Raw genomic sequence first — 17,141 nt, 5'->3', positions numbered from 1 at the left:
TAGTTCCTGATAACCCTGTGACAATAACACCACTTCACCTTCTCTTCTACCCAACAAATTCCCAAGGTTTACAAGGAACCAGCAAACACTGAACACAATAGTTTATTTATTTCACTTATTATTAACCCCTTTGGTTACGTGTCTGTCAAGGACAGTACATGTTTTGGGAAGATTAGTTGTAACACAAGAAAAGTCACGCACACAAACTGCCTGTTGTTGCTTATTTTAATTTCCTCTTAGAAAGTTAAGGAGTGAGTTTGGAGACCTGAGTAAGCTTGGCAAAAAAAAGGTATCTCGTTGCAAAAGGTTTTTATCACCCTCCGATTTATAATCTGTTTAACATTTAGAACATGGTTTGAAATAAGTTTGAATTTAGTGATGAGTTCCCAAAGGTTGTGCAGTGTTCCGCGAAGAGGAGCAGTGATTACACAACTTCTTTCCATGATGACTCAAAGTAATGTTTGAGTTAAAACGTAACTGTAAACCAGCTAAATATTAACCTCTAAGCCAACACAAGGTTTTTTAGTTTCATCAATAAATTAAGTCTAATTATTATATCAGGATTTATTTGTCTTTCTTTTTTTCCGCTATTGCAGCTTGACGAGCAGCAGCAGCAGCTGTTTCCATTTCTGCTCAGCTGTATTGATTGCTCATTGATTGCACCTGTGTCAAGTACATTTAAGTAGACCTGAAACCAGCTGAGGACTGAACCAATCAGAATCGGTTTTATAAACAAGTAGGTTTACACATAGGAGGAATTTGCGCTATACAGTATGGTGCATACAAAGACACAGAAAGAAGAATACTTGGCAAAACTAAATGAAATAAAAATATGACAGCTATTTAAAAAAACTATTATTTGGACTATTATAAAAAATTAACAATATATATATACAACATATAATTAGGTGAGACACTGAGTACAGACATACTAAAATATGACAAATACTATATACAAGGTTTGCCATTGACAAATAGGGGCAATTTAAATGCATTACTTTGCATGTTTTAAAAACATTTGACATTTACTTTTCAGGGGAAAATAATCCATAGCAAAAAAACAGCAATAAAACTAAAAAGGAATACAAATAAATGTTATGTAGTAGCACAATGTGTCACACAATTCTAACACTTCTATAGTTGTTATTAATTAGGCCTTTCACACAGCAGACAGCGTGTTTGGTCAAATTGTAAGACAAGCCCAGACACTGATAACACTAACGACTGCTTTGTTCTTCTCAAGAGTCCCAGTGATCCATGACTGACAGTGAGCCACATACGGTGCCCCTAAACTAAAGCAGCTAAATGGTATGTTTACACCTCTTCTTTTCCTATTAGACATGTCATCTGAATACTGTGACAAAAGCCTACTGCTGAAAGAGGAGTGAAGAGCAAACGGTCATTTTAGTTGCTAGTGTTGTTGCTACATCTAGTGGTAGTGAGGAGACAAGCAGGTAGGTTTTTAGAGTTGAGCATTACACACACACTTGGAGAAGGAATCTGTTTTTCAGGAGAAACACCTTCCTTAGCTTTTTCTATGGGAACCATCCTGAACCTGGCCTGATTAGGGTTTGTTAAGGCTGGCTTCTTACCTTCAAATGGAAGGACATTAGAAATAATTGACCTTGGAGACTCTCTTTAATGGATTAAAGACTGTATTTAGACAAACTAACATGCAGCTGCCCATAGAAGGATGAAATATTGGCCATGTGTCTCATGCGGTTAAAAATGAATTTCTGTTCCTGTGTTAACATCCAAATAATCTCAGAGCCAGGACGTTTTTAGAAAGCCCAGGTCAAGCACTGGAACTTCTGCACTACGAGATCTTTATGCTTTTAGACAGTAAACCCAGGGAGATTGTGTTGGATTCAGTGATTACAGAATAATGAATTCCTCCTGTGGATTCTCCCTGGGCTTAATGGGCAGCAGACTCAGGCGTCAGCACCAATCAATCCTAAAAATCAGCTCGGAGGTTATTTTTGAGCGGCGTAGAGATGATTGGGGATAATCGCGTTTGTTGCAACTAAATAGGCTTCCTGACGAGGTGCTTTGTTTGTAATGGCCGCCAACAGTAATACAGGCTTGTTAAAAATTGTGTTTTAGGCCCACACAGAATATATTAGTTTTTGCTTGATGCTCATGTTATCTTATTAAATACAGAGCTCCAGCTATGATGTGTTAATTGTCAACAACAGTGTGAAAAGACCAAAATAGTTATCTAACTGCCAACATTTGGGAAAGTGTATTAGGTTCAGTTGACGAGACATGGGTATTCATTCATCAAGTCTGACTGGTGCTAGGCAGTGGTTCTTAAAATAGAGATTTGGCCCCTCCAAAATAAATTATGTCGGTCATGATTTTTTTTTCATATTTATATGTGTATTTGTTTTAAGTAAATACAGATGTTACACTTGAAGAGCGATGCTGTTCTCCGAAAGGTTGCTTTCAAAAAAATGTGGGTCACTTTAAACACCATGAAATTCCAGAATGCTGTAGAGCTCTGCTGTTTACGGGTAAAATACAACTGATATCTACTATACTTTTGTTTGTGTGTGTGTGAATGTTGCTACGATGTGTAATTAGGCAAGGTTTTGCTAGCAGATTCGTCTTTGTGACATAACAATATGATAATATAGTGTACAGTTCAATTAGAAATAAATATACCACAGACTCAAGTGTTGAAATCTGGAGAAATTAGCATAAGCCACATTTTATAGACCCGACATGAATCAATTAACACCCAATTATTGTCAAATTCTCTGTTTATTCATCATCTCCATTGCATGGAACAAAGATGAAATACAGGGCAGTGGACTATTAAAAGTTGTCACATTGTAACAAGACACCGGTCACATCAACATCTCTGAAGCCTGGAGGTTGTGCATTAAAAATAAAAAGGAAAGATGGTGAGTTTAATGTTGTTTTCTGAGGCAGAGATGCATTGAGAAATTGAAATTAAAATGTGAGAGTGGAGGCTGCTGCAGTATCACACCTCTGTGTGTCGATCTCATGAACGTGTTGCGATAGACAGCCAGAGGGAGACAGAACGGTTCAGATATTTAAACTGAGCTTCAAACATCAGAGGAAAGCTGTGTTATAAGGGCATTTTGAAATACCTTTGAGTAAATGGCTCTGAGTAAGTTTAAAAGGTCACCAGTGCTGCCAAAACTAAAAGAGTATCTCCCAACACTGCAGGTCTAAGTATCTTTGTCTATAAATCTGTACATAATTAGATACACTTTGTCTGTATTTAGTGCTTTTGGACACTTTTTATTCATTGTTTTTGTTTTTTCCTTACCTTGGACAAAACAGGGCCAGATCCGAGCTCAGGAGAGTGAATACTGCCCCCTAGTGGTCAAATACAATTTAATTTAAAACCCAGTTAGCCCGAGATTCTTTACTCCATTGACATCAGTCTTTTATATTCACCTTGGCTTGAGCCAGATTCAGCAACTTTTCAAAAAAGAAATGACTGTTTTCTTAAAATCCACAATTGTTTTAATGTTCGGTTGTATTTCTTGTATGTTTTTTCAGTGCTGTAATACCAAGTCTTAATAATTTAATAACTTAACAAACTTGTCAATTTAGCTTCATGCAGGAGGAGTGATTTAATACTGGCAACCAAGCTTTCCAACCCGCTGCAGTGATGTACTACCAACATTTGACTGATCCCGGACAGAGATGCAACACATTTAAGACTTTCAACCTACAGAGGAAAGTGCAACAATAATTTAAATGCCTTGAAATGATCAGATCAGTGTTTCGCCACGAGGGTCAACAATGATACAACCATTTTGATACATGCTTTATTTCATCACAAACTACTGGGACGTCATTGATTCTCTGCTACTTCAGCATGGGATATGAAACGAAGAAAATAAATAAAAACTTTGGACATTACATTCAGCAGTTTCAGAGTGCCGTCGGTGCTGGTAAAATACAAGAATACAAACTACTGCTCAATAAAATGTAATCTAAAGACACCTAAAGACACCTGTATGAGCATTATCATAGAGGTTAAAAAGCAGTTGTGTTAGCCAGAGCTTTGCTTGTAGTCTGCTGCAGTTTTTCTGGACCGTTGCCCTCATGTTTCCAATCGCAGAATTTCAACAGTTCTTTTAGGTTTTAGATTGAGGACCGGGGAACATATTGGCAGTGTGTTTTGTTCCATGGACACATTTACTCTTCAACTGTCCCTTTTGTTCTGGCACCAAAATGCTCCGATATTTCACCAAAAGTCAGATCTGCACTTTTCTGATGACTAGTATTGCCTCTAGTCCCGGACAGCATCAACATGTTTTAAAAAAAAGTCATATGAGGATGCTGATCCTAGAGTTCATATCCACGTGAGACCACCTCCTTATAAACAGGTCGTAGTTGGCTGCTTTTTTACTCATAGAGTCCCAACAGAGTCCTGGGACTGCTCGTTGGCCAGTATCGTTCGCCCATTGTCACTGTAGCTCCGGTTTGGCAGAAAGGACAATCTGAAAAAGAGACAGAGACTTTTGAGATAATATTGATTAAAAACATCTGATTGATTTAGAAAAAGGGGTTAGGGTTAAGTTTAAGCCAGAGACTGTTGAATCATAGCTGTGCTGGTAGAAATAAGCTGGTGGGAATGGAAGAGAAAGGAGGCATGGGAAATTAGTAGAGCGGAAACTTCTGTTGGCATTCTTCTCAAAGTGGGCAGTCCTTGCGGAGGAAGAAGGAGGAATAAGAGGGAGACAGAAAAAAAAGGCTGTTTCTAAAACACAAAGAGGACAATAATGATACAAATTGGCAAAAGGACATTATTACATTTCAATGTTGCAACTTGCCCCCCGAGGCGTCGTCATCACACCTACAGCAGAAAGATTTGGAGAGTGGTTATACCTATTACTTTAATCAAATCGACTAAATCCCAGTACAAATAGAAACCCTTAATTTACCAGAATGGGCAAAAAGTCCCTTATGAAGTCGGAGCATAATCTGTTCTTAACACAGAAGGACCTCATAAGCAGTGTATTACTAGACACACACAGACAGACCTGAACGGAAGTCTGGGTATATATTCCATCTGGTAAATTCCCAAGATTAGTTCTTATCAGACAATTTGACACACACACACACACACACACACACACACACACACACACACACACACACACACACACACACACACACACACACACACACACACACACACACTATTCTGTAGAGTGGGTGTGTTTACAGTCTAAACTAAAGGATGCCTGTCTGTCAGTCTGATTCAACACATTTCATAATAATATAATCTCACTTTGCCCAATAGCATGCCCTGTTGAGACAGTCCCTAATTTCAGCTCTTCAGTTTTCTGTCAAGACACGCACAGTATAAAGGTTTATCAGTGACAACAAGGTCAGAAGACCACCGCTCGTTCTTTATTTTACATGAATCTAGAAAATAACAGATGAAACGTTTTTAAGGTTGAACAGTCAGCACGCCTTGAGGTTTTACATTTCGGGTCATTACCATCATCCTGCAGATTTGTATCTAGAGATCCTGACACTACTCTAGGCGATGAATTTAAGTCAACAACAAACGTCTGACAGCAACATCTGTCCTTACTGCCCTGAGGATAATTATATGTTTATGAGTTTGTCACATTGCATTGAAGTAATCCCCAAATGTACCCTCCTGCTAAATACACTGTTGCCCATAATGTGGGAATAAATACATTTGACCTCTCCTCATGAAATGATTGTGTCAATGTGATTTATTATTGATAGATAAAGTTGATATCTTCTCAAAACCATTGATCAATCTCTTCCAAACATCACAGTGAAAAGTAAACCACAGTTGAAAGAGGAATGTGTCTGAAAACAAAATGATTCCAACTTCATGGGAAACAGTGTATTTTTTTTTTCATTGTTTTTTTATGAGTGGAAAAACCCTGCTTAAATACCGTTTGAAAAAGTTGTTTATAATTCACCATCAATTAATTGTTTTATTACAGGACAGGAGACTTGACTGGACTTTAGAGGACATTAACACTTACATTAAACAAGTTCAGGTTTAACATTGGAGTCCCAAACATTGCACATATCTTCCCTCTAACGTTCATGCCAGGAGACTTTAACCACAGGAAGTGTGGCATTTAAAAGCTAAAAGGCTTTTTTTCCTGCATTACAGGACATTCCCAGAGTAAAAAATATGAGGGAAAAGAGTATTGGAATTTTCCCACATGTTGAATCATCAATTTCATGGAGAAACCGCAGACGTTTTTACCAGAGATATTTCAATGGTTATTCCCACCAGAGCTTTCCCTCATGTGTTTCCTCTAATCCGTCCGTCCAGATTTAGTGGAAAGAAGAAAGAGATTAAAGAGATTTCTCTTGCAATACATGTGAACTTTGGTCATTTTCCATCATTATCTTTAGTTTGAGGGCAGCGAAACGTTTTGTGAGGCTGCCTTCAATTATGATAAAAATAAAATCTTGCAGGAAAAGCTTCCTGCCTCATCAGAAGGAGAGAAAGGAGAAACGACTTGTGAATTATGTGAACTTCTCTCATGGGAATCTTCAAATCTGTTTCTGTTTCTATTCTGACACGATAAGTACCATGGCCATTGGAAGTAGAGACACATTCAACGCCATTTTTGGTGATTTGTTTCCAGAAATAGCCATTTATTGCCATTATGTAATAATATCTCTACTGTTTTCAAAGATTTCTTTGGGCAACCAGTGCCTTTATTGCAGAATTGAAACGGGGAAACAGAGAGAATGACATGCGGCAAATAGTCCCTAGCTGGATTGTGTACCAAGCCCCAGTAAAAGGGCCTTTATCTCTACCAATTGAGCTATAAGGCGCATTTATTGTGTTGGAGTCTGCCACTTCCACACTGGGACCAAGTTAACAACATAATGTAACCCCCATCAAACTGACGTTGCCAGCAGTACCTTCGTTTTCATAAATTACAGTTTTTGGCGTACGCTCTACATTGTGTTTTGCTAGTGTTTTTAGATATGCATAAAAGTTAATAATACTATCAACTTTTTAGAGCTTATATCTATTTTTTGGTGAATCAGTCGCAATGAATGCAATGTATCGTCTAACACTGCCTTGACTGAGACCGTTTACAAAATATTTGTTCACAAAACATACAGCATCAGGTGTTGGTTAGTGGCTGGATCAACACAAGTCTTCTGTACTTTATCTGACATTCACTTTTAAACACTGACTTCTTCAATCCACAAGCTTAAGGTCTCTCACTATAATCCTGTTTGGGTCGTTGAGAAGCAGCGCTCAGAAAAATAATCTGTGAGTTTGATCTATGGCTGACTTCCAGTCTGACAAATTGAATAAGGAGATCCAAACACACATCAAAAACGACACGCTTAGGGAAACAATCATGAGCAAGGAGGACATTTGGACTGTTGGTCAGATTTAAATGTATTTTTTTGTTCTTTTGAGAGAGAAAAAGCTGGATTTAACTGACAGGAGGAATTCTGGATGAGTTTTTTGAAACTGTGTTTATTGCGCTTTTGTAAATGTACACCTGTGTGTATTCCCTCTTCTTCTGACTGTGTGTTGTCAACAGTCTTCTGTGTAATATTTTAAAATGTATATATACTGCCTTTTGCTATCATAAACGGATAATTCAGAAACATACATACAAATAATAACTACATTTTAAGGTAGACACTTCAATCTCGGTTGATCCATGTTTATTTTTATTTAATGAGAACCATTTCTTTTTTTGTGTCAGAGCTGCATTTATTTTCTGTCTCTGTTTACGTTTCATGTTATGAGTGTATTTAAATGCAGAAGCTAATTATGCCTAGAAATAAGCACTCATCTAATTAATCAATCAGACTATAATTATAGTATTCAGGTACACTCTAATTGTTGCTGTCCAAACTCATAACAATTCATGCCTTTTACATTTTCACTTTCTACACCATTTGTGCTTGACTGCCTTTATTTATCCTTTCATCTGATCTGTTACAGTACGGGACCTTAAGGTGGATCAACACAAGATACAGGAGAGGCTTGTGGTCCTTTAATTTAGCGCTAATTTCATTCAGGGACAAATCAGATTTCTCTCTTATCTCCTCGCGTTGGGAGCGAAAGTAGCGAGGAGGGATCGCCGATGGGGGAAATTGATAGGACGTGTTTTCCCACAGGAACGCTGAGGATATCACTGGAGGAGAAACTTCTGCTCTTTCTAAGAAAGGCTCATTTTACACCTAACAGGGCGTACTACAGGTTTCAAATGTTTCAGCTCATTGATTAAAAACCGTGTACACCAAACATAATCGCTTTTCTACAGCAAAAAGGAATGCTGTACTTGGGGAACTTTTATCTAAACACATGAGGTAAAACACATAAACTGTCAAACTTGAATGAATACAGGAATATCGCATTTATCATGCATTTTTTCAATTTAGGTGCGTAATGGCATCTATGTGTTTGTAAGTTTCTCCTAAATTCAGCAAAGTGAACATTAGATAAAGACTCTTTTGAATATTTAAATATTTCTTTTTGGAAAAATTGTCATACAAAAAGGATTCAACCTTTATGATAATACAGTAATAAACGTGGGACATTTCCCCCTGTAGTGTCTGCAGAATGTATGCCATTTTATGTTTTTCTTTACTCACCCTGAGCCTGACAACTCAAATTCACTAGTACCTACAAACTACACATACAAGTTAGTTCATAAATCAGTCATGGTCTGATTTACATGTATGGAATATATGATTCATAAAATGTTTTGTATGGCTGTTGAAGTTCTTTTCAGATAAATGGATTTAACTAAAATAAAGATTTGACTCAAACTTGTTAACCTTGCTTTAACCAATGCTCACATTGCTGTTGAAGAAATGTATGCAAATTAGCACATATTAAATGAGAAAAAGGCCTAATTTACATATTTAAAAATAAAATGTCCCAAAATAAATATTTACTTTATATAAATAAATGAAAAATCAAGACTTCAAACACAGTTCGAATAGATAGGATGTGTACAGACTGAAGCATTGGCTGGACACTCGAGGGAAATTAATTGGCTAATTGAATTCATAAGACGCTTTGGGATCTGGAAAAGTAAAACTTTCCCATGCAGCAAAATGTTTGGACGGGTCAACTGAGAGACGCAGGGTGCAATGTGGGACACAAGATTAAGTATGCTGGATTTAGTTGTTATAACCAAAAAAGGTACTTTACTACGTTTGATTTGTTTTGAGATGTTAGCTTGTGGACACCAGGCCTTATCAATTATACATCAGAGGCTTTTAGAGACCCAGATATTTTACTTCTTCCTTTCATTACAAACAATGTTGCTTCCTCCCTTCTCAGTGAAATTAGTTTTGCTCCCTGAAGTAAATGCATAAGATATGTGCTGCTGTCGTCAAATTGAGTCATTCCCAGTTGAAGAGACCCTTCCTGACACCAAACTGAATGAAAACATTGAACAGACAGTCAGCACATAAATAGACAAGTGCAATAAAACATATTAAAAAAACTCTGCGTAAACCAAGCATCAACACAGTACACAAACATACATATAAATCCAAATATTAAATTGGTAAAAAGGTCCAGAGCCAAATTCATTCCTCCTTTAACATCGAAACATGTTCTGAGAAATCTCACTCTCCACTGGAGTGTCATTCCTTCCCAGAAAATAAAATATACTGACCACCCAAGTGACAAATGTACTCCAAATATGTGCTCCAGGATAACAACAATTCAGATGGCCAAAGAAAATACCTTATAGATTGAAGTTGTATCACAAACAGAGCTCTGAAAACAAACTTTGACTCTGACTGACCCAACCTCAAACGGCACGGTTCATCATGAATACACAATGTCCCGCGGCCCCTTCAGGAGCGGGATCTGGGTTTCTGGGACAGAAGATACTCTGCCTTTCATGTTTCTACTATTGAGCTGTGCTCGAAAAATAAAGCAGTCATTCTGAAGGAATATTTTCATGCAATGACCTGACACCAAATCTCAGCTGGAAGCCCCAAGAGGCAAGTGAGGGAAAAACTGTATTCAGGGGATCCATTTTCTTAGTCTTAAATAACTGATTTTCTCTTCCATATTTAGGACTTAAGAACATGTTTCTTTCTGGGTTTTTTGCCAGTGTCAGTATTCCTAATAACTTTTTCATCTGTGTAAACATGTGTATTCTAGTGTAGTACTATGTTCTGCCACAAGAGGCTGAATTACCAACTACCCCTTGTTCTTATCGGATAAAAACATGTGTGTTGTTTAACAGTTTTAATACTCCATACGTTCAAATGACATGACAATAATATTTTTATTTACCTCGCAAAACATGTTCCCCCCCAAAGCTCTTTCACAAATGAAAATATAACAGAGAACCATTATCCTGGCAAGTAATACAAAGAGGAGAGACAAACGCTCAACAAAGATCATAGAAAATGGATCATGAAACGTTTTTAAATTTAGGGTAATAGATAGTACAGTAATACCTTTTATGTAATGCTGCCTTTCATGATACCCAAGGACACCATACAATACAGTAAATACTCTAAGCAACAGAAAATGATAAAAACACTGACAGGCAACCATGGAGGAGTCATTCAAAGTGGACACAAATGATAATGACAGGTTGTTCAGGGGAAACAGAGGATGAAGAGCACTACAGTGAGTGGGCTTCCTTTGAACAGGTGGGTTTTTAGTTGGGATTTGAATGTGGTGATTGTGTGGGACTGTCGGATGTGTGGGGGGGAGTTACAGAGTGGCTGCGTTTTGTGTAGACTGTCTAATTTGGTCATTCACGTTAAAAAAACAGCTCTTATCGGGACTTCTCTATCAACAACTAATATTTCAGTTTTGTCATACTGTTCTAAGATTGGTATTTTTAAATCAAAAGAAAACAAGTAAAAATCCACAACATCGGTAAGGAAATATTTGTAATGGTTTACATCATGCTTTATAGGGCTATATGCAGCTCACGATGACATCAGTCCTTTTATTTTTAAGGCATTTCTCAGTGTACTAATGCAATTTTAATTTTGTCCATATCCCTCAGGTTTAGTGGCGCGCAGAATCCCATCAGATAGCAAGTCCTGGCTTTATAAAAAAAAAAAAAATCCCTCCTGTTTTCAAAGAGAGATCATTGTTTTGTTAGAAAGAAATGAAAACGATTTCTATCTCACAGAGTTTTAGACCTTCTCCCCTGAAGTTAAACCACCTCACTTCCTGCTCAGAGATGGTCAGCCGGTTAGCGAGACACTGCTTCTATTTTAGATGCTTTATGTTTCCACGTGTCTCTGTGTGCTTCAACATGCAACACTGTCTCTTTTGTTCCTTATTTGTATTACATCATTTTTTAAATCGTGCCCAATCCTTAAACCTAACTTTATCTTGATTCAAAGATCACCATTTCTATCTGCACCCGAATGGGAAAGTTGTTTTTCTTTAATAAAAATCCAATTATAATAAGATAAAGTGATCAACATGCAGCTTAACCTGGAAAACCCACCGCTCAATCACTACTATACACCTTAAACAAAATACACAAAACTATCTTTCTGTCAATCAAACACAAACAAACAACCTCACAGCCTTGTCACTCACTATGACTTCAGTAAGAAAAATACCACTAACCAGATTCAATCTTTGGGCAACAGCTGAAACAGTTAGAAGCAGCTTGCAGCCAAAAATAAATCTGGAAAGAAACAGTGCAGATGGACTATTGTAGATCTGAGGCGCCTTGATTTAAGACGTCATCTTCTATTGACCCATTTTGTGATGCATATAATCGCTAAGTTCTAACGGCATCCAAATGTTCCAGGTTTTAGCAGGGCAGTGTTTCTGAAACCCCTTTTTAGATGGCAAATTAACCAAAGAGGCAATTGAGTTTTTCTCTCTGTCTAACAGTCCTCATAGTCTTACAAGTAATAACATTTTGTGTCATCACTTCTTTCCAAAATGTGATGTTTTCTCTATATAAATAATTTTCACTCTACCTAATTTTGTCAGTATCAGTATTTGTTCCTTTGTACATGCATCACAACTTCTATAGATGGATTGTGCTTCCTGTGATTTTTTTTCAACTCAATTTCAGTTTTGTCCATTTGAAAAACACTGTTGCACCATACGCCATTGTACCTGAGAAAAACATGACCTAACCAATACACTAAAGACATTACGAAGCTCAAATCTGCAACTTCTTAACACTAAAACCACCAGGGGTCGCTGTACTCAACGCCAACACCACCCACCGCCAAAAACCACCAACGGGTCAAATGTACGTGTCCGCTATTATAATGCATTGATTTTCAAGGTACAATGTTATTTTATTTATCATACTAGAACACAGGGTTCTCGTCTTTAATAAAATACTATAGTTGTAGTCATTTCAAAGTGACACAGATACATTGGATTAACCTTCAGCAGCGTTTGCGTTTGAATGCCTTGAACACAACTTTTGATCAGAAAACAGCAAAGGTAAACCGTATTTTTGCCGTTTCTGACCCGTAAATCGAAGTTGTGGGTTGTCTTTTCTGGCTGCTAGATCAGTGAGTTTTGATCTCACAGTGATCTATTTATCTCTCTTATCTATCTATCTATCTCTCTATCTGCAGTAGACAACCAGGCGTTGCTATAGCAACACGTCATGTTTACGCGCAAAATCAATAGCGCGAAAATCACAGCATTTTCTATAAGGTAAATAAATATTACCCGCTGGCGCTGATGGGTATAAATGGCAATTTTTGTTGACCATTTTTTCAATCTGACTTCATATTGACCATTTTTAACAACAGAGGGTGCTACATAACACACTTTCAGGAAAAGTCACAGACTGGGAGACTTGAATATTCTATTGAAAAAAAGTTACATTCAATCAAGAAACAGCTGCGGGTAAACTGTACCCGTTGGCAGTTCTAGTGTTAATGTAGCAAGGGTCTGAATACTTTATTTACATCTGACACTAAACAAATGATGTTTCATTGCGTCCTATACGTCTATTTTGGAGGGAAAAGAGACTCATGGAATGATGCCATTAAGGTAATTAGCTTTAATGCAATTCCATCAACACTCGGACGTGTTGTCTACAAAGAAACTGTCTGTAAAGGCTGCGTAGTGATTCTCTCTTATCTGTAAAGTACTGAAATGGGTCTGTGACCAATTTCAATGACTAACCCATGAGGGACCAAAAACTGTTCAAATAATTCTCCTACCTGCTTGCTGTTGCTAAGGTAACAAGTGGTAGAAAATAAACCACTCATGTAAAAAAAACTTTATTACAAAAAGCTTAAATGTCTGGTTCATTCGGGCAAAGAAAATCGCAGTATCTGGAGGACAAAACACGAGGAGTGTTTTTCCCCTAGCTATTGTGATGTGCATTTTAGAGAAAAAAAATCATAAGCACATAGGAAACTGTACAAGTAAAGAAGTCTGTCTGTTAATAAAATAAATACCGTCGAGTGAACACACAAGGAGCTACTTAATATTAGCTGAGTGCTGATTTTCAGGCAGAGTAATGAAGGAAGTGTGACACGTTAACCAGACCTGTGAGGGGACCCACTTTGGTCTCAGCTGCAGAGCTTCATGCTTCAGAGCCTGATGGTTACAGAAACACATCAGTGGCTTTTATAACATCAATGCAGAGAGGTAGCATGAGATTTGACAGGTCACTCCACACAAATACAATATAAAAAGCACTCACTAAGATGGCTGTCAAGTTTAAATGGGTTGCATGCAACTTTTTTAGTTTTTTACTGTCTTTGACCAACAAAAAATGGTTTGTACTGCAATAATGTTGATTAAATAAATAAATATATATATATATTATGCAGCCCTAGTGAAGAGGTGGCTCCCAAATAACACAAACAAAAACGTAATTAACAGGGAGAAATCCTCCAGAAATGGTTATTCATAAAGAAAATCATTCATTTTTTGTATCACTCCAATTTTTGTATTTGTTCCCTGCTACTTTAGGTTTTCATTTTTTATCACCTCCATGTAACTTGCATGAAAGTCACATTAAAAAGGGCAATATTGCACTCGGGGCCTTGTTCATCAAGTGAGGACAGCCGGTAAGTCAAAGCTCGGCATGCAGGATGAAGCTCTGACTGAGATCAAAACAATTTAACTGAACTGAATTATATCATCATTAGTCTTGTAGGGGAAAATTGCAGAATTTAAAGGGAAAACAAAGAAAACAAATGAGTATAAACAAATCCGAAGGAAGCTCAAACTCATCCCCGGATTCAATATCGGCTCAACTGCACAACATACACGCCGACAGCCAGTGTTTATGACAGGCTTAAAGTAAGCCGTTGTGCCGTGTGAGTCAGACAAAAAACCCATTGTTGTTCTCTTTTTTAAGCAGACGGAAACATTTCAAGTATGTGAGTGACCTGAAGCTAAAACAAAGTCAGCAGGTTAAGACTGACGGAGACCTCTGACATTGCTCCATCACTGAAACTCCAATGTTACATTGTAAAGTTAAACTTATGACTGTTTGATGACTGGAGGCTTCTATGAACACGTGTTTTACCCACACATAGCTCAAGTAATCTGAGCCCTAGGTTCACAAACATAATGTTGATATTGTTAAGGTCGGTGTGTGTTTCTCTGTCTCGTCATGGTCATTGACGAACATATTAAGTTGTCTTTTTTGTTCACTAAATTAAAGCTGCTGCTTGTGAGTCATGTGACTTTTGCTTAAGACTGTAAACACCCAATGAAGCCTAACACAATAAAATGCAAAAAAAGCTGACATTTTCAGAATAGATGGAGGTGTGATCACTCATCATCTCCTGGTATTTATCTTCCTTAATCAGCATCTGAGTCTACTCAAGGAACCATGGGAAACAGTGATGTGAATAGTCCTCAAAAGCCCAATCAGAGCCTGGCATTACAATTGATGGAAAGTTCAATCCAGGAAGTAAGGATTTAATGTATTGAGTATCTCTGTTTCAGGCCAACTGACGCAACATCCATTTTTTCTACCAATCGTGTTTAATCCATTATAAATCATGTTCTTGTGACAGGGCGTCGCACCTCTTCCTGCCTGCTTGCCAACGAGATTTTTGGGATCTATGGAGCTTAGTACATGCGTGAAAAGAAAATCTTATGTGAAAGTTCTTAGACGAAAACCTGGAAAGCACTCAGCTCGGAGAACACTGTGGTAGCAATCTGTAAATCATGAGTTAGTAATGCCCTGTTTTATTGTTTATTATAAAACGGACAAGTAAAATCAAGCAATCTGATTGGTTCTTAGCCGTGATATACTGAGCGTATACCACGGGTAGAATTGTAAGTTACTTTTCACAACAATTCAGTATCCCTCCGCGTCTGAGAAAAACAGTATACCGTTGGGCTGAAAAGCAAACTGATACTGGAACAAGAAAGCAGCGGAGAAGTAACGGGGCAGAAGCTGGGCAGAAGCCCTCCTTTTTGACGCAGCGGTCCAGACATAGACATCAAACGGGAAAACATATTCAGTGTGCAGTTCCTTTGGCATTAGGGCAGGGATATCTAGATACTTTTGAAGGTTTAACATAATGAATTGTGCTACTTTTAAAGCAAGCAACGATGTTTTCTAATCTGTAATCAAAGAGGTCCGCAAAAACGCTATCGACCAATCAGATTGCTTGATTTGACTTGTCAGTTTTATAAATATATTTAAATTTCTTCCGTTACGAAACAAATTTACAAAGCATAAAATGGAAACATTTAAGATTAACTTCGACCTCCGGGGGGGTCTTACTATAGTATGGAGGAGTGGATTGAGCAGTGCCTATCTCCAGAAAAAAAAGCACCTAAACTACGACGTGCAGAGCTACGTGAAGAGCAGGTAGACGACCAACTGGAAAAGTACCACCATTCAAAAGCTTTCTGATGCGGGTCTTGAAACAAAGCATAGAAAATTATGACCGTAGTGGCCACAGGTGCGAAAGCTCTCTCCAGAGTTACTGGAAGCCCAATCTCGGGACCGGAGAAAGTGGAGCAATATTCTCGCCACGCCAAGCAACAGCCTAGAACAACCTCAACCTATACAAGTGACCACGTAAGCCATGCTACTGATGCTGGACAGTTTTTCAGTGGATGCACAATAAACAGCAACATACACATTAATGTAAATAAACAGCCAAATAATGGATCAACGCTCTCTGTCTAATATGTTCGCTCGCTGTTAGTGTTGTTGCATAGCAACCACCTTGCACTATGTTTTGTGCAGAAGGCAACAGAGGGACTATTTTATTTTGAACATCATTATTTACTAATAAAAACTATTTAAATTAGAGTGTGTATTTTTCTTTCATATTGCCACACTTGGTAACCGTTTTATAAAAGCAATAGCTCACTTCAGGCCGTGATATATGCTCATTATATCACAGCTAAGGGGGTTGTCGACCCTCCGCTTCGCGTCGGGCCGAACCACGCCCCTTAGCTGTGATATAATGAGCATATACCACGGCCTGTCGTGAGCTATTGCTTAATTATACTCTATATGGTAGCACAATTCACTAAATGAGCATCATGCAGTTTTGAATAAGACTTGGAACTAGCTATTGGGACTATTAACTCAATAGGGAATGTGTTAACTTGATTAAGTGAGAAATAATTTCCTTTCTTCATAGACTTTTATACAACCGGACTTGGCGGACAAATACAACAAAGTGGATCACTTAGCAGCAGCAAGAGACATGAGATTAAAACCAGAGCTAATACAAAACTGCACATTGGTTTTACATGTATTGATTACAATCTGTCAGCTGAATACAAAATAAGAAAATAGGTTTGCCAGACAAATTAAACAGGTGACTATTTCTTTGTTAACAGGTGAAAAAACGTTCATTTGCTGCACGATATCTGTTAGTATAAACAGATAGGAGCTAAATATGACCTTTTCTTTTTATTCTAATGACTGTGTCTGTATTTACATGTTTGGCATTGGTTTAAAGGCTGACCAAATGTGGATTGTCTGAGATTCAAATCAGTAACACTCAGAATGTCTCACGTAACAAAAATCATTTTGTCCATTCTAGATTAATAAAACAAATTCAAAGCCTAATTGAATTTTCCGAGCTGAATTGCCCAGGTGGGGCCATTCTCCTATCTGATTTGTCCCCAAGGAAATGTTTCTATTACCGTTGAGAGCAGAGCCAGAGACTGAGGGATACATAAGTCTATT

At 37.7% G+C, this 17,141-nt stretch overlaps 1 protein-coding gene across 2 annotated transcripts in view; it reads right to left on the bottom strand.

The window, feature by feature from the left end:
- Positions 1-2,750: 2,750 nt before the first annotated feature.
- Positions 2,751-17,141, bottom strand: part of LOC104950745 (5-hydroxytryptamine receptor 4) — a 40,846-nt gene continuing 26,455 nt past the window's right edge. Inside the window, exon 7 of one of the 2 annotated variants that reach the window (XM_010777305.1) lies at positions 2,751-4,484. In XM_010777305.1, coding sequence (XP_010775607.1) covers positions 4,394-4,484 — 91 coding nt within the window. In that variant the 3' untranslated portion in view covers positions 2,751-4,393. The remainder of the gene's footprint in view (positions 4,485-17,141) is intronic. The other variant, XM_010777306.1, reaches the window with a different exon arrangement.

This window comes from Notothenia coriiceps, unplaced genomic scaffold (genome assembly GCF_000735185.1).
Source record: "Notothenia coriiceps isolate Sejong01 unplaced genomic scaffold, NC01 NC01_scaffold00017984, whole genome shotgun sequence".
Classification (NCBI taxonomy): Eukaryota; Metazoa; Chordata; class Actinopteri; order Perciformes; family Nototheniidae; genus Notothenia; species Notothenia coriiceps.
This window is presented reverse-complemented; position numbering and strand designations above follow the sequence as displayed.